This window comes from Miniopterus schreibersii (genome assembly GCF_964146895.1).
Source record: "Miniopterus schreibersii genome assembly, chromosome: 5".
Lineage (NCBI taxonomy): Eukaryota > Metazoa > Chordata > Mammalia > Chiroptera > Miniopteridae > Miniopterus > Miniopterus schreibersii.
In genome coordinates, this window is record NC_138106.1 from 21,175,938 (window position 1) to 21,195,222 (window position 19,285).

Here is a 19,285-nt window from a genome sequence, read left to right on the forward strand (position 1 = left end):
GTGACTCTCGGAACTGCTCAGACCGGGAGCAGATAAAGCCGAGGGTTCCTGCTCTTGCTCTAGCACTAAAAATTATTTCTAGCACTAAAATTTGTGCAACTGCTATTTAGGCAGAGAGCTTATGCCATTATGTACGTTAATGAACATTGACTGCAACATTAATAACAAAAAAAAGCATTCTGATAATTTCATACTATAGACAGACTAAAACAGCAATCACTTACCTTTAAGGTTTGGAAGCTTTCTTTGTAAAAATATCTACTATTCTGGTGCGGTTATTTCAATAAATGACATTTCAAAAATTAATGACATCAATAGTATTAGGTTACCTCTGCTTCATAGTATATAAAAGTGGTATTTGAAAAACACATGAGGACCCATTTTAATATCTTATGGGTGTCAGGACAGCAAAAATGAAAATGAAATAAAGAAATGAGCATTCATTTGGCAAGGGATGAAGCGTCCCTCCCTGTAGGATATTCTAAACCAACAGGGCAAATTAAAAAATTCTAAATCCAAGGAAGACTTTTTAGAAATAGTCACTATAATCAGTTCATCTGAGAAGCTGCATCATCATCACGAACCTTTATTGAGTGCCCATAGAGCTCAGGGCACCTTCACGGGGGTCTACGGAGCTTGGCTTGCATGTTGACCTTGCCCGTAACGAGCTTACGATCTAATGGAAAGGTGGAGAAAAGCAGATGTGGTAGCCGATGACAGGCTCCAGACTGAAAAATTACCATAAATGTAAAAACACATACCGGAAAGTGAGTTAATGGGGATGGCGAGGGCAGGAGACAGTACTGGATATATCCAGCTTCCTGAAAGAGGCAGGTATCTGGAATATTCAAGGGACAGAGTGGAGCTAGGAAAATCAGGATGCAAACAAGGCTTCCTACCTGCTGCCTCTTTCCTTACTCCCTGCAGCGGGAGGAGACTGCAGAACGGGGAACACGGGGATACACAACAGGGAAACACACTCTTCAGTGCTCGTCAGCACTTCCAATTGCCAGAGGCTGGAACAAAGGCACCACTTGGGTACCTTAACAGCTGTCCTATAACCATCCCAAATGGGTTCAAAGAAAAACCCCCACTTCCTCTGCACTCTAGTTACATAGGTGGGGCACCGTGAACTGCACTGGGAGCTCCTAGATTTGAGGCAGAAAGCGAGGGAGCACACTGCCAAGTACCAAGGGTAATGGCTGGAGGTAGGAAACACCTGATAGGAAAAAGACTTTCAGTGTGAGTTGAAGAGGCGGACAACCCCTAGAAACAAGAAGTATGGTAACATGGCAGGGGAACAAGGCTGTTGATTCCTCCCCAGCTCACAACTGGCCAAAATATGGAGTTTTTTTGTTTGTTTTTTAAAAGAGAAAGAATCTCTTAAGCCAAGTCCAAGAGCTGGACACTAGCACTGACAGTACCTAAAAAGAGTAAAAAGTGTGTATGTAAAAGGATGGGAGAAAGGTGGCTCACAAAGCTCAAAAATTAGAGGAATGGAGGAACAGGACACTGAATGAATTATCTGGAAGGCAGGTAACGGGATTGACAGCACCACAAAAAAGCATATAGATTTAAGCAGATTATAGACATTTTACACAGCTGTTCGAAGAGTAAAAACAGATGAGGAAATCTTGGGTAAAGTTAGGGAGTAATGAGGGATACCTCAGCTATACAAGCTGGGGGTAAGATACAGTCAGGGAAAGCAGGATTCATACCTGAAGGAAAACAGGAAAGTGTTAAGTAGGAAAGGTTATAAAAAATTCCTTCATGGGGAGGCGGGTGCGGGGAGGTGGAGTGTATCGGGGGATAAATGACGATGGGAGAAAAAAAAAAATCTCCATAAAAAGTAAAAATGGAAGGATTGTCTGGAGAAGCTAAGTAACCTGGACTAAAGAATATTCAGAGCTGTAAAAGATACAAAATTTGTGGAGAAAAGGAGAAATAGGGGCAAAAATATAAGCGATAAGGTAGTGCAGTCCTCTGATGGGGTAGATCAGGAAGGACATGTAGGGCAATACTGACTGTTCACACTCAGCTGCTCTCTACACAAAGTAGCAGCTGCCAAGTCACCTTTATAAACAGCAGACCTTGAAATGGACTGTCCTGACCCAAATTTGTCACCTAAGGGACCTGAATTTAAAAGAAATTTCAAAATTAATGAAATTGCTAGGTTAAGTCTTAGGGAAAAATATTTAATCTACCTTCCCTGTAAGTTACTGATGTGCAAGTTAATATGCAATAGGGCACTCCAGTCCACAGCTGCTTCTGATGCCATGGAGTATAGGCTCTATCCATTTCAACTCCCTTTAACTGAGGAATTCAGGTTACAAGAGTATCCTTGATTTCACTTAAAGGAATCTATGCATAACTTTTATTAGTTACTTTTATCGTACTTTTAAAAAGCATATACTTGATTAATGTGCTTATTAATAAGAATTATTTTTGCTTTAAATGTTCAAAATATCAAGTTGTTAGGCATTGATCTGCTACTAGTACAGTGTTTGGAAATATTGGAACCAATGGCTGGGCAAATTTTTCCCTCCTGTCATATTAAATTTTTGGCTGATATTTAATGAATTTTGCCAAAGTAAAATAATAAAGACAGTACAAAAACACATCAGATACCCTGACCTTCAAAATAGTCAACAATGAATTCTAACTGAATTGTTTTTTTTGCAGAAACTGCCAAAGTTTTGGTGTTTAATATTTATTTATTTATTTATTTATCTTTATTGATTTCAGAGAGAGGGCAGCAGAGGGAGAGATAGAAACACCAATGATGAGTCATTGGGGATCGAGCCCGCAACCCGGGCATGTGCCCTGACAGGGAATCGAACCTTGATCTCCTGGATCCTAGGTCGATGCTCAACGGCTGAGCCAAGCCCGGCCGGGCTGGTGCTTAATATTTAATAGCACAATTGACCAGGATCCAAGATGTGAAGTCACTATGTTCAAGAAACTGGGTGGTTGCGGGGGAGATCATTTTGTTACCTAACTATATAGTCTGTGATAAGAAGAATACACGCTTTTCAACGTAAAACTTGTCTACACAGTTATTAGTTGCAAAAAGCCATCTGGTCTTCTTTTGGCTTGTAAAAACAATGTTCCAGATTCCAATGTTAATTAGCAACCTTCAACTCTTTTGTGTAGCAGGTATCTTGTTTTTACCTTCCAGTTCTTCCAAGCCAGCCTGTGTCATGAGGCCTGCAATGTTTTTCTCCAGGTCATCAATGCGACTACTCATGTCATCAATTCTTCCAATGATCTGGTCGGACATGGTCTGAAATTTATCTTGCATCTGTTGCAGGAGTGTTTGCACCACTGAGGTGAGATCCTGCATGGTCTTGGGGTGTCTTGGCCATCTCCCCAGTTCCCAGCTTGCAGTGATATCTCAGACCATCACCAACACTTCCGTCTCTAACTGAATTTTTATACTTAGGTAAATAATCCCATCAAACTTAAGAAATTAACAATTGGTCACTGCTTTTGATTCAAGCTAACTTGGCCTGTTTTATTGTTCACCTTACTATCTACGATGGAAGATACAATTTTGAAAACTCAAAGGGAAGTAAAATACAGGCATACCTCATATCGCATTTAGCTTTATTGCACATTGCAGATGTTCAGTTTTTACAAATTAAAGGTAAGACCCTCCACCAGCAAAAAGATTATGACTCACTGAAGGTTCAGAAGATGGTTAGCATTTCCTGGCAATAAAATATTTTAAAATTAAGGTATGTACAGTGGTACCTCGGTTTTCGAACGTCTCCGTTGAGGAACATTTCTGTTTACGAAGGCCATAACCCTGGACATAAACGCTTCAGTTTTCCAACATGCCTCTGAAGTTGAACATGCCATGTGGCTTCCGCTGAGGGCAAGATCCTGAGGCACAGCTGTTGGCTGTAGATCCCTCGGTTTTCGAACGTTTCAGAACTCGAACTGTCTTCTGGAACGGATTACATTAGAAAACCGAGGTACCACAGTACATTGTTCTTGTAGACAATGCTATTGCACTTAATAGACTATAAACATAGCATAAAACCTTTTATATGCACCGGGAAACCAAAAAAAATTTAGTGACTTGCTTTATTGAGGCAGTCTGGAGCCAACCCCTGAAATATCTCTGAGGTATGCCTGTAGTATTAAAACGCTGAGACATTTCTGTAACAATTAGTGTTAGCCATTCCTCAAAATACAGATAAAAAAAGCTGTGTAAACACTTTTTGCATTGGTTTGCAAATTTAAGTGAATTTTAGACCAATAATTGGAAGCACAGCTTCCAATGGTATGTGAGTTGAGATCTGGGTCTTATCTGACCCTTAGTATACTGTTGTGACCTTGGTAGTTAAGTCGCCCCTTGACAACTCTATCATCTGAAGGGGAGGCTTAGAACAGATCATTTATTCATGCTCTGAAATTCATGGAGTCCTACGAACCCTCTAAAACTGTATGTATATGCACTGGGGGTGGGCGGGAGCTGGTCCCATTTTCATTAGATTTTCACAGGTGACCTTGATATAAACTTATAATTAACTGATCACTTTGTAAATTGCTCCGGATCTAAATACTGTTATTCCCTTGTGGTAGGTGTAACTTAAGACAACTCCAAAGAGTCCCTGATGTCCATAACCTTTTTAATCCCCTTCCCTCAGTGTGGGCAGGATCTGGAAATATAATGGGGTATCTATCACCCTGTGAATAAGCTAAGGCACAAGACAAAGGGGAAGGGACTTTGCAGCTCTAAGGTACTCAGCAGCTTGGCTTTGAGCTAATCAAAAGGGAGATCCTCCCTGGCTGGCCTGACTTAATCAGGGGAGTCCTGTAAAAGCAGGGCTAGGGCCTTCTCTGAAATGAGGTTCGTTCTCCTGCAGGCCTCCAGGAAGCAAGCTGCCAGGAAATGAATTCCACCACAGGAGCAGCGAAGAGGACCAGCCTCGGAGGAAACCCTGACTGCAGCCCTGAGAGCCTGAGCACAGGACCCAGCTAAGCTGTATCTGAACTCTTGACCCACAGAAACTGAAATACATGTTGTCTTAAACTCTAAGTTTGTAGTAATTTGTTATACAGCAACAGAAAATATGTCACTCTTTAAAGCCAAAGCTTAGCTTAATTTCTCTTGAGGGAACTAAGGCGATGGAGAACCCAAATAGGGTGGTTCTAGAAATTATATCAAAATAAACCCAGTCACTTCACACAAAAACAAATGTTAAAAAACCTTCCCGATGTATTTTTAATAGTCAACAGCTTCAATTATAGGAATGCTCTGGGTTTGTTTCAGAGTAATGTGGGAAGTACTAAATCCATCATGACACACAATAGAAAGGAAGAAAAAATCTTTAAAAATATATTTAGACCAGGGCCACTCACATACCTGTAATACAACATTCCTATTTCTATAGCTCTTGAGATGGGCACAATACTCCAAAAAGGCAGTTTAAGACATGAGAAGCCAAGAACGTCAAGCTTACTAACGGCATATTATTTCATTATTTCCCTCATCACAAATAATGCTCTGTGATAAAAATGAATCTGTTTCCTAGATCACTGGCTGTGGTGAGCTCTTAACTGTGCTGAAAGAAATTTCAGACATGGAAAAGTCCTTCCTAGAATTCCATTAGAATATCAATGTCCTGTATGAGACGATGGGTAGAAAGGCAATCTTTAGACCATCAGGTAGCCCTTGCACTCAGAGATGATAACACCTACATTAGGATGTATATAAAGGATAACTATACTATAAAATCACTGGCCTACTATAACCTCATCAGCTTACTTTAAACCAAATTTTTGATTACTAAGGAACCTCAATCATGCAAAGTATTGTTATGTTCATCTTGTGGTAAAACTTAAGCCTTCTGTAAAAACCATGCTTTGTATGCAATCTATCATTTGGAACTATATGTTGAAGGCACAGCAATACTTAAAATATAGCTCAAGTGTCTCAGTCCATTTTGCTGGAAGAATGAAAAAAGGTCAAAACTTTGGTTTGAATAGGGAGAAAGCAGAAGCATAGACGGTGTCATCTGAACAAATCAGTAGGTTAGAATATTAACAAATCCACACAGCAAACACACACACTCCATGTAAAACATCGCTTAAGTTTAATGTTTATTTCCCCAAGACAGCCTAGCCTGCACTCTACTTGGATAAATTTTACAAGCTAGTTTTCTGCTGCTTCTAGTTTTAAACTTTAACCATGTTTCTGATGACAAGGAATGCTGCAAAAATACTCTAGTTCAACAAAGAGTTATGATCACAAAATAATTTTTATCCATTCTACAGTGTTTCAGATTTACCAGTTGATTTTTAAACACAAAGTAGATATAGATGCTAATGGTGGCTAATCTGGTATGTTTCTTATAGCAAACTGTTGTTCATGCAACACTTGTGCTCAAAGGGGAAGGCACAGGATTTCCTACAATGAGCCACCTTATAAAGAGTTCTTTTTGTACAAATTAATTTATGTCACATTTAATTTAGTGTGCATAACCTCAAAACTGAGGTATTATTCCAATTTATAAAAACCACTTGCATAACTTTTATGCAAGTTTTAAAAATACAAAGTTTTCTCCCTAAAGTGGCTCAAAATAGATTGTTCATGGCTGCCTACATCTAAGATAAAAAGATTCTAAAACAATTGAACAGATTAGGCATATTATTAAAGGTGTTCAAACCATTACTTGATTTGTACATCTATTCAAACCTCTTCATCAGTCTTTATTCAGCAGTACATATGCACCAAATTCCATTTTAGAAGTTTCCATATCATTTTCATAGAAAACAAAGTTTGAAAACAAATAACATTTAAACACAGCACGGTATTCTACCACAACTGAAACTTTTTTCTTCTTCTTTACAGGACTCAACAAAATCTAAAAATGAACTATGTTGTAGATTTACCTCATGCAAAGGTCTTTATGTTATCTCTGAAAATGAAAAGGATGGCTTTTTAAAGCACATTTTACTGTTTTATACTATTATGGCAACTTGTGTACTGCAACACAGTCTATTTTGAGGGAAATTTATGATTTTTTTTCCATGCAAAAATCTACACAAATTAGTTTTGATGATATGGAAAGCTTTTCATAGCATCAAACATTCATCTGGTGCAAATGCACAGGGAAACCTTCCTGAAAAGTTTTCTGACTTGAGAATTAACTAAAAAGCCATACTAGGTAAAGAAAATAAAAACTTAAAAAAAAAAAAAAACCCTAAAAAAGAAGAAAGAAAAAAAAAAACCTAAAAAAAAAAAAAGAAAAGAGAGAGAGAGAGAAAGGAGGGGGGTGGGAGAAGGGAAGGGGAATAGAAAACACAGGCTGCAGAGTAAACCAATGTCTGCTGCTAAACCGGTCTTTGTTTTCATGTCCAGTGTACATTAACACTTATGATCTCATTTTGATGATTTAATAGGTTTGTTATCAGCCCCCTGAAGGCGAATCAAGCTTGCATGCGTTCACATACAGCACCACAACCACACTCTCATACACAGTCACTCCAGGACTAGGAGTCTGCTTCATGAGTGAAGAGCCCTAGATTTGAAAGATGAACCTGGCTCTCTAACACTGAGCCATTCATTCATTCAACACTGTCCATTCACACACTGCTTCACAGCAAGGCCTGGGCTCACTTGCCTTTGACTTATATGGGCACCCTATTCTCTTTTATGCTTACAAGGCTTGAAGATGACAGTACTGCACTTTCCCCTCAATTGATATAGAGTAAGTCAATGTTCCTTCTCAGGCACTGAAGATCTGTGACCTGTAGCCCTTTTTACTTTGATCAACCTAAATAAGCATTCATGTAAAGTTTTCATTACATTTTGCCACTCATTCTCACTCGCACCCACTCGCCATCTTGACCTCATTTGGGCATTTTCTGTGATTCCAAATGAAATCTTCACATTTTCTTTCCCGATTTAATGCAGCAGCAGATCCCATGAGCCAAGCTTGATGGATCAAACCTTTTTATATATATGTGTATATATATATATATCTCTCAGTGCTGCATTGTACCTAACTTCCACAACATCTTTCTAAAACTGGAACCCTTCTGTTGGTACATTGGCAGATGAATTGAAACCAAATGTTCCACCTTGTATTGCCTCTGGAACAAGGCTAGCATCTTCATCAATCTAAGGGAAAAAATAAAAAATGATTAGTTTTAAAGTATACATAAATAGCATTATAGTAATATTCCCATTTCCCCTAAAAGAGTATGAGAGATGATGAGTGTCAACATTGTCCTACCATCCCTTTATAAAACTGAAACATTTTGTAAAGACTTTTTCTTAAGGACACAAAAATGAGAAGAAACTTCAGAATATCCAAGATGGGTATCTTCCAAAAAGAATAAAATATAAGTAATAAAGTGGAGATGGTCATGCATCTCAAACTGAGAGGATACTCACTAAAATTCCCATTGTACCTGGGCAAATAAATAAGAGTTGATGACATTAAAAAATTAATGCCATCACCCCTTTTAGAATAAGTATAATCTCTGGTTAATTTTGTTTTTTTTAAATCCTCACCCAAGGACATGCTTAGAGAGAGAAAGTGAGAGAGAGTACAACAGAGGAAACAGGAGAGAGGGAGAGAGAGAGGAAAAGAGAGAGGGAGAGACAGGGAGAACGGGAGAGATACTGCAAAAGAGAGAGATGAGCGAGAACATCTACCAGTTGCCTTCTGTAGGAGCCCCGACCGGGGACTAAACCCACAATCCAGGTATATGCCTTGACCGGGAATCAAACTATCAACCTTTTGGTGCACGAGACGAAGCTCCAACCGACTGAGCCACTCCAGCTGTGGAGTGAATTTTTAATAGCAGTTGGAGACAAATGACACTTAGGCTTAAAATAGTAAAATAATAGTAATAATGGATAAATAATATCCTATATGCTTTATATCTTAAGGTTCTTTTGTGAAATACCCAAAATTATGAGCCTATAATGAAGTTCTTATAAATGTGTACACTACCTGAATTATTTTCACAGTGTAAGAGAATAACAAAAAAACCTGCATGTTGAAGTATTAGAAATCATAAGGCCTTGTGTACATCTACTTGCAAATTAGGACTTCCAATATTCCAACTTTAAAGATGTGATAAAAGCTACCCTTAAAAGAATGTTCCTTTTCTGAATTTTATTTATATTTTTATTTTTAAAGTAGAGCTGATTTAAAAAAAAAAAAATCTTTATTGATTTTAGAGAGAGGGAGGGAGAGGGAGAGAAAGACAGAATCATCAATGATGAGAGAGTCATTGATCAGCTGCCTCCTGCATGCCCCCGACTGGGGATCGAGCCCGAAACTTGGGCATGTGCCCTGACCAGGAATCGAACAGTGATCTCCTGGATCCTAGGTCAATGCTCAACCGCTGAGCCATGCCTGGACGGGCTGGATTTTATTTCTGATTTATTTAACTGGCATTATATTCTAAATAGGACTTGATCATCTAAAGGAGTTGATATCTAAATAGTTTAATCATCTATAAGTAGAACCCACAGTTTTCTTTTCTAGTACAGTCATGTGCCACATTAATGATGGGGATACATTCTGAGAAATGTGTCGTTAGAGTGTACTAACACAAACCTAAATGGTATAGCCTACCACTGTAACTATATATGCTAAACTTTATGTGATTAGCAGTATAGGTTTTTTTACACCAGCTTCACGTGAGTAATGCACTGGGGTACAACATTATGATGTATATGACATCACTAGGCAATAGCAAGTTTACAGCTCCAACATTATAATCTTATGGGACCACTGTCACATGTGCGGACCATCACTGCCCAAAACGTTATGTGGCGCATGACTGGTATTGTCTTTGTCAAGGTATGTTTGAATAATACATGTTTAACAAATTGTTTAATCTTGGCGGGGTGGCTCAGTTTATTGGAGCATTGTCCTGTACACCAAAAGGTTGCAGGTTGGATCCCCAGCCAGGTCACATACCTTGGTTGTGGGTTTGATCCCCAGTTGGGACGCACATGGGAGGTAGATGATTGATGTTTCTCTCTCTCAAATCGATAAAAACATATCCTTGGATGAGGGTTATAAAAGAAAAGTTTAATATTCTACTCTCTTTTGATAATGTGGAAAAGTTTGTAGTATAAGATTTATTCATTAAAATGTTGAGAAAATCATTCAAGAAATTTATTGGTGGCTGTATCTAACCATTGTAATTTTCTAAGGAACAACTGGTTTTAATTTTAGACTTACTTTTCCAAAGAGGCAATACTAAAAAGTAAGTTAATACTTGAATTTCCATTACCACATACTGACAGTCTTAAGATACTTTTGTATATTACATCTTATGTTATAGAGAAACTTATGTTTTTTAATGATTTATTATTTTTGATTTATCTACCTATCTTCATATTTGTTTTTGGTCACCAACTAAAAATAACAGTGAGAATATAATCAAAAGTAGATCAACTAATTAGTAGTAAAGGATTTATTACAGGATATCTAGTATCCCTGTTTTGTTTATAAACATGTTATGCTATTAACAGTAAAAATATGAGAGCTATAAAGACATCAAGTGAAAAATAAAGCCTGACTTGTCCCCTGTAAAAAAAATAAATAAAAAAAGAATCCTTAAGTTCTTTGCCATTAGAGCTAGTACTATTTTTTAATGCCCTGAGGGACTTTAAATTATTGAAATAATTATGTTTCTGAAACAAGTGATATTGCTCTCATATACCTATTTTAATTGCATTCCCCCTAAATATATACATATATGTCCTAGCTTATTATATTATTTCATCCAGACTTATAGTAAGAAAACTATGAAGTTATTACATACATCATCTGTAGAGAAGAACTGATCAATGATCTCATAGGCCAATTTGTAGATGTCTTCATTTTCATGATTTTGCAGTTGTTCAATTTTCTCCAGTCCTGCAAGAGATTTTATAAAGTCAAAGAGTAATATCTAAAAAGTAGTGACAAAAAAGGTAAAATAATCTTGGGACCACATAATCCAATTATTGAAAAACAAATCTACAATTTTGGGGAAACTAAAGGTGAATCTTAAAAAAATAAAGATTTTATGCACAAAAATATAGCATGTTTATCTTTAAAAAATTAACAACCTGAGTGTTTAAATGCATATAAATGATTAAATAAGCAATGGGACAGATATTCAGAATAACAGTATTATAACCAATATTAATATGGAGTAATAACATGTAAAACTGCTTTTGCTTGTTAAAAGTTAAAAGCAGATTATTACACTTTCTAGCATCTGCCAAGTTTTTCTAGTATGTATGAAACATTTTTAATATACTGGTGATTAATAAATATAAATGTTAAGACATGTGTTAATTATAATCAAGATCAACCATAATATTTTCAGGGGAAAATGGAATTTTTCCCTGTAAACACTGAGTTTGTTAAATCATAGGCAGGAACACTAAAAACACATAAACTTAACTTGACATGCAAATTAGATCTTATTTTGCTTTTTAGGAGTAGTAATTTCAAGGTCTCTGAAAAATAATGAAATTGCCCTTTGACGATTCTTCCTCCTCTATTCCTTAAATAGTGAAAGTTGTTTTGGACTCATTTCTCACTCTCCACACTCTTCTTGGGGGGCACGCCCATTAAAAAATTTAGCTACTAAGATAGGCTGAGCATCTGTAAATCTACTGCTTCATTTCTTTCCTGAGCTCCAAATGCATAAAATTTAAATGCCTGTATGATATAATACCACCAGGATGTGTCACAGCTACCTAAAATGTGAACTGTCCAAAACACAACTTGTTATTTGCCTTTACTCATGTAAACTGTTTGTTCTATTGTATTCTTACTTGGTGATAACAGCTTGAAATCTAAGAGAAAGCCTAAATTCCCCTTTCCTCAATAATCTACTGTCACATCTTAAAAGCCTCAAAGTCTCCATTTCTTGAATCTTGTAATCTCCCCTTTGTCTCTATTATCAATGTCTTCATTTATTGTAGCCCAATTACTAAGTACTTTCCTACTACGCCCGTTTTAATTTTTCTGGTAATCACTTCCCAATTAGTTCCTTAACAATATTCCCCATCTTTTGTTCCTAACTCGACAGTTATGCATTCTTTCCTTTGTTGTTTGTCATTTTAATAACTTTAAAAATACTAATTTTTTAGTAATTTTCAAGCCTCTGCACACCTCTACTAAGTTGAAGTAGTTCTCCTACTCTTATCATTATCCCTTCGTTCATTTACTTCTCAACTTCTGCCAGAAATACCTTTACTTTTATGCTTATCCAGGTTAATACTTACACTTTGTTCCATAGCCACATTTGAAACTTCATGTTCTGTGTACTTGTTAATTTTAAGAGCTGAAAGCTAAGACGTGTTTTTTATATTCCAGGTGGCTGATACACAGCCAGATTTGGGAACTACTGCCCTACAGAATTAGAATTAAGTATCTGCTGTGCTACAAAGCTTTTAAGACTACAGGGGCCTGCTTATTGGTCATATCTCAGCCTCATTTTTTGGCAGTTTCTACCCCATACTTTGTGATTCAGCAACACTGAACTACTTATAATTTGCTGAATGCTATTTCTCACCTCAGACTTTGCTCATGGTGTTATTTCTGCCTGGAACACCTTTCATCCCTTTTTACTTTATTAATTCCTTATTCATTTCTCAAAATCCAGCTCAGATGTGACTTCCTGCTTCTTCCAGGATGAATTACGTATTTCATTTTGTTGTACATTTCTATTAGAGTAATTAGCACATTAAATCAGTTCATATTTATCTCCATAACTAGACTACATGCCTCGAAAACTGTGTCTTGTTTACCACTGTCCTCCAAGTACCTTAGTATAGTGCCTGTTCAATATATGGCAGCAATTCAGTTACCTAAGCATATGCAAGAAGCTAAGCAGGACTGTACATATAGAACACAGTATTTACTTTATACTGTTACTTGATTATCTAAGACAGGAAAAATACAGAAGTGCTATAGTAGTCAGAAAATAAACATAGATACACAAAGAACATTAGAATGTGTAATAACAGCTTATAATAAACTTACCCCCACATTCTTCTATAAGATTGGCTATGGTTTCTGCCTCATCTTCAGCCATTTTTAATATATTACTTAGTCCATCGAGTACTACTTGCACAACTTGTGCATCTTTTACAGTCAGCAAGTTGCAAAAAGGTGGAATAACATTTTGCTGAATTAGGCAGGCCACCTGAAGAATAAAAACACCATGATATAAAAAGTGTAAGTGAACTCTGTGTACCGTATTATCTCAATGAAATAATTTTGACTTTAATCTAACTTCCTTTTCATGTTTATTTTTCTTGAACTTAGAAAAAAATTAATTGAAAGTGAATGAATCACTCAACTTCATATGAAACATTTCTTTGACATAAGGAATACTTTTTTCAAAGATTCTTTCTCTTTTAAGATTAGAAATTAAAATATCATTAAGAGGCTGAATATTTTTTTAAAACTGTAACTTCAACGTGAGAGCATCCACTGGCTCTTTACTGTTACATTTAGCATTCTCATATCCCTGGCCACATTCTAGTCACTATTCTATTGGTTCTGTAATATTTTCATAATACTTTTCTATCATTTTTATATTGTTCGTTATTATTTCCATGTATATATATATTTTGCTCTGTATTCCCATTTAAATGGATTCACTGCTCACCACCAGTCTATAGCTTATTTGTGATAACCATCAGTTTATTGCTCATCAGCTCCAAATTCACCCTTTTAAAATTATCTGTGAAACATATCTGGGACCTCTAAAACCCATTTTCTTTTGCCAGCTGGCAGTGTTAAGCTGTGTCACCTGCACACTCTGAGAGTGAGTGCCTCTCTAAATTTTATGCCCTAGGCATCTCATATTCCTCACTCTAGCTCCTACTCCCAACATTTTGGTTGAGTGTTTAGTTCCTACCAAGTGGCTGTAAATTTTTGTTGCTCATTTGTAAGGAGAGTCTGTCAGGCAGTTTCATTCTGCCCAATTCACCTAAAAAGTCTTAATACTGTTAAAAAGCAAAAAAACAGCCTTGACTATAAGTGCTTCAATCTTACCATAGATTAGAAAATTCTTATAGGCCAAGAAGTTGGAAAGAGAACACTTTTCATCTATGAATTATAACTAAAGGAAGTCAAGGTGACACTTTTATATGAAAAAAACAAACACACACACAACCCCCCCGAATGTCTATAATCTTACTATTATTTTAAATTATGATTTACTGAAATTTAAAACTTAAATTACCTGTACTGTTATTTTACCAGTTTTGAGAAATAAGAAAGAGGTGAACTTACCTGATCTTTCCTTCCACTAATTGTTAAGTTACTTATGGCCCAAGCAGCTTCTTTCTGAGTGCCAAAATCCCCCTGCAAAAGCAAAGGATACAACTGCAATATAAAATAAACTTGAAAAAATGCTTTCCCCCTTTTTATTGATTTTAGTGGGGTGACACTGGTTAACAAAATGATATAGGTTTCAGGTGCACAGTTCCACAGTACATCATGGGTACACCCCAAGTCAAGTCTCTGTCCATGACCATTTATTCCCTTTATACCCTCCTCTAAACCCCTCACCCGGGCAATCTCTACACTGTTGTTGTCCATGTCCATGAGTTTTTTTCTCTTTTTTGCTCAATCCCTCCACACCCCCACACTCCCGCTGAAATGATTTTTCAACTGCTGAATATTTCCCCGGGTTTACTGCTAGCCTTTCTATAGGCACACGTAATTTTTACTTATTAAGATAAGCCTTTGGACCCAATTTACCCTAAATACATGGAGACTTGTTTTTGTAAACTCTGCTGGCAACAAGTTGACCTGATATGCATTACTGTTCAATAATATCAGATTAAACAAAGTCAAGGATAAAATAAAAGCCAAAAAAATAGGAAAATGTACAATTTAATCAAAGAAATGTCAAATTAAAAGAAAGTATTTTAAACATATAACAGATTTTTAAAAATGATAATGACCACCATTCATAAGGCCTAAAAACAATGACAACTTTGTGGCAATGGTCATCCTTAGTACCTGAACTATGGTCCTTAACTTAAATATCATTCCCTACAAAAAGGAACCAGGACACCCTGGAGAAATAGTTCTTTCCAGGTCTAAGTCAGAAAATATATAAGATAAACCTGGGAATCATGTCATATCCAAAAAGAAAGCAGCTCTCAAAAACTACAAGGTAATGTAAAAAAAACAAAAACCAAAAAAACGGACACCAAACTTAAGAGTTTCCCATTGGTCAGGGAACAACCTGAGTGCCAGAAAGAAATATATATTATATATGTGTTTGTGTATATATATCTCTCCATAATTTTCTAACACTAAAAGTTCCACCTTAGTCTCCTTCTGAGGTTGTTAGGAAACGATGTCATTCTAAAAATTGAGTGATAAATAAGCAAGAGTCAAGCATTTACCTTGTCTTTCCTATATAAAATATGTTCCTGAGTAAAACAATAGCTGATAAGGGAAAGCTCTTTATTGAATAATCGTTAATAAAGAATGACAAACTCAGGAGCATTTTGCATTTCCTAGTAAAATAAGGGATCCAGGCAATGGTCATCAATAAATGCCTAAAAACCATTATGTGAAGAACTGATGTCTAATAATAATCAGCTAGCATATGCTGAGAACACCTGAGCTCACTCATCAATCTTAATATCACTAGAAGCAGGATAGAACGTGTCTCCTGATGTGAAGCATTAGGAAGTACAGAGTATGCCTAAGTATTCTTGTCTAACAACTATGCCTAATCTACCAGTTTAGAAGAAAGTAGCTTCTATTACCAGTTTGTAGAAAACATGGAGAAAAATAAGATAAAAATATTCTAATTATAGACCAGTGTTCAGAAAAAACTCTCAGGCTGTGACTGTGACATTTTAAATGGTCTCTTTCCCAAACGTTAATGTAAACATGAGATATGATATGGCATATGATTAAATAGCACACTTACTTGCAGTCTGATCTTGGGCTATTTATTTGTCTATACCAGTTTCTTCATTTGTCAAATGTGGTAATTCTTAACCTCACAGAGCTATGGTATTAAATGAGGTAATATATTTAAAGTGCTTAGCACAATACATAAGCATGTACAATCAGTAGTAATAGTATGTTTAATAAATCCCAGGATAGTAGTAATTTTAGTAAAAGAATGATATAGAAGGGCCAAGGGTATATAAAAGCTGCTGGGTTTGAAAGTTTTAATATTAATACTACTTTGTGGTAGTATTCATGCCAATTGTATAAGCTCTAATTAAACAAACAGAAAAGTATATGTTCACATAATATGTTTTTTTTTGGTGTTTTTTTTTAAATTAATTTGAGAGAGAGAGGAAGAGAGAGGAGGAGAGAAAGAGAGAAACATCAATCAACCACTTCCTGCAAGTGTCCCGACTGTGGATCGAACCCAAAACCCTTCGGTGCACGGAAGATGTTCCAACCAAGCCACACAGGCCAGGGCCCACATAATCTGTTAAATTTAAATTCCTTTACTATTACTCAGATACATACAAGATGATTTTCTTACCTTATCCAAAAGGTGTATTATCATTGGGACAAGACTGGCATCAATTACTGCCTGAACCTGCTGCTGATTTCCTGCCGTGATGTTAGAGAGGAACCACACTGCTTCCTGTAGAACAAGACCCCTTCAATATTTCTCATTAAAAAATAAAATCTGCATCTGAACTAAGAAAAAACATTTTTGCTACAGTGTCCCCAAATGATTTTGTTATGGAATGAGTTCTATAATAAAAATTTTATGAATCTCAACTCCTCTATCCCTTTTCATGTTTTCTCTGGACAAATTGCTAATGGTCCTAATCCAAGTAGTAATGAACTAACTCTTCTCGAGAATTCTTAAAAGCAATTTCCTAAACACAAAAACTCAAAAGAAGCTTGGCTGAACAAATACTAAGGAATCAATGGGTTATAACACAAATACAAATGCTAAAACTATTGTAAACAAGATTCAGCATCCCCCTCACACGTGCTTTATCTCTATTCTGTTCTAATCAAGAGTTATAGCCAAAGTAGATAATTATCCATGATAATTGAGACATGAAAAATGAAACAATGGTTGTTTTAATATACTTGTTTGCAATAGTCATTTACTGCCCCAAGTCTCTTAAGAGCTAAAGCAGAACTAGATGTTTGATTGCTTTACTGGTCTACCTCAATGATCTTTTTAAGCTACTTTGGCCAAGATGTTTAAAAGTTTTTACAAGTTTCATAGATAATAAATGCACAATGAAACCACAGTTAGTATAAAACAAGGCAAAATATCTACTTAACATCCAATGTAGGACATTATTATAATTTATAAAACTTAATAGATTTAGCAATTTACTAAAGGGAAACATTTTCTCTACTTTATAAAACTAGTAAACAAGTTTTACTCCAAAAACTATTAGCATTAGTTAGTGTGCATTAGGCTCTTTTGGATCAGATCACAGGAACACATTTAATGAACCTGTTAAAGATTTTAGGGTGTTAGGCTACTTAGGTGAGCTGTTCTTGGGTTATAATCATCGGCAATGTTGTAATCAACAACCCATGTATTTCTTACAACAGCCTCAGATGCACTCCAATATCAGCATCACCAGTCAGTGCCCCCTTTCCATAGCCTCCACGAGCACACACACACACGCACACACACTTTCTATTAAGTATCTATAAAATATTAAACCTAGATTACTTAACTTACATATTAAAAATTTCCAATCATACAACATTCAACACCCAATTATCTTTATTTCATCATTTCCAAGAGAGCAAAATTTGCAGTTTATAACTGATTTATGGAAAATCACATACTAATCCATGTTACTTAGAGGGAATATTTTATCTTCTCTTGATGTCTAATGACAGCTTACATTAATATTATAGACAGTGCTGAGTCCCTACATTTACAAATGAAAACTGCTGATATGTTATTTATTAAGCAGTATTTAAAAATACTTACTTTATTAATTTTCTCTTTGGGATGTGTCAGAAGTGCTGGGAAATGTGACAGAGCATCACAGTTCAAAACTACCTGTGTTTGCTCATCAGTTCCAGTAACAATGTTGCCCACAGCTCGAAGTGCAGCAGTCTGAAACATAAAAAGATTTAATGAGATGCTGTTCTATATAAAATACTCCTTCTTACCAGAGAGGTATGTCAGGCAGGTTATGAAAGATCCTTCCCTTTCCCTTTCCCTTTCCCTTTCCCTTTCCCTTTCCCTTTCCCTTTCCCTTTCCCTTTCCCTTTCCCTTTCCCTTTCCCTTCCCCTTTCCCCTTTCCCCTTTCCCCTTTCCCCTTTCCCCTTTCCTTTCCTTTCCTTCTTTCTTTCTTCTTTCTTTCCTTCCTTCCTTCCTTCCTTCCTTCCTTCCTTCCTTCCTTCCTTCCTTCCTTCCTTCCTTCCTTTCTTCCTTCCTTCCTTCCTTCTTTCTTTCTTTTCTTTCTTTTCTCTCTCTCTCTCTCTTTTCTTTCTTTCCTTTCCTTCCCTTCCTTTCCCTTTCCCCTTCCCTTTCCTTTCCTTTCCTTCCTTTCTCTCTCTCTCTCTCTCTCTTCCTTCCTTCCTTCCCTCCCTTCCCTTCCCTCCTTCCTTCCTTCCCTTCCCTCCCTCCCTTCCCTTCCCTCCCTCCCTCCCTCCCTCCCTCCCTCCCTCCCTCCCTCCCTTCCTTCCTTCCTTCCTCTTGCTCATTCATGCATTCATTCATGGCAACCTATCATTTTTGAGTGTTAGACACTGACTTAGGAAATAGAAGAGTGAATAGGACACAAATCCCAGCTCTTATGAAGCTTACATTATTGTAAAGTCAGTCAATAAACAAATCAGAAGGATAATTTTAGACAGTAATTAAGGCCATAAAGAAAACAGGTAGTACTTTAGATTTTAGGTTTAGTGTTTCAATAAGTTAACAAAAATACAATACCTTTTTTTGAAGGAAAGCAAGTATCTGCTTAATATGAGATTTCACTATTCATATGAATTTGAATTATCAATTATTTTCTTTAGTTGTATTAGGTCATTTTCTGGTAAAGATTTTTTTTTTTGGCTAATTTTTCCTTCTATAAGACAAACAACTCAGGTTTTTTTGTTTTTTGTTTTAAACTAAGATATAATTCACATAACATAAACTTCATCTTTTCAAAATGTACAAATTAGCTGTTCTTAGTATAACCAAAGTTGTCCAACCATAACTAGCACATAATTTCAGAACATTTCATCATCCCAAAAAAGGATATCTGGATCCATTGACAGTAACTCCCATAACCCTTACCACCAGGTTGCTGGCAATCACACT

General features: G+C 36.3%; 1 protein-coding gene and 1 pseudogene across 2 annotated transcripts in view; both read right to left on the reverse strand.

Annotated features, from left to right (window-relative positions):
- Positions 1–3,106: 3,106 nt before the first annotated feature.
- On the reverse strand, positions 3,107–3,365 carry LOC308558027 (heat shock factor-binding protein 1 pseudogene; annotated as a pseudogene). The gene has a single exon. The product of its transcript is annotated as a heat shock factor-binding protein 1 pseudogene (transcript).
- Positions 3,366–6,081: 2,716 nt separating this feature from the next.
- Positions 6,082–19,285, reverse strand: part of KPNA4 (karyopherin subunit alpha 4) — a 46,855-nt gene continuing 33,651 nt past the window's right edge. The window contains exons 12-17 of the mRNA XM_081139059.1: positions 17,959–18,087; positions 16,522–16,626; positions 14,286–14,357; positions 13,026–13,188; positions 10,807–10,901; positions 6,082–8,134 (exon numbers count right to left, since the gene is read on the reverse strand). Of these exons, the coding sequence (XP_080995185.1) occupies positions 8,036–8,134; positions 10,807–10,901; positions 13,026–13,188; positions 14,286–14,357; positions 16,522–16,626; positions 17,959–18,087 (663 nt within the window). The 3' untranslated portion in view covers positions 6,082–8,035. The remainder of the gene's footprint in view (positions 8,135–10,806; positions 10,902–13,025; positions 13,189–14,285; positions 14,358–16,521; positions 16,627–17,958; positions 18,088–19,285) is intronic.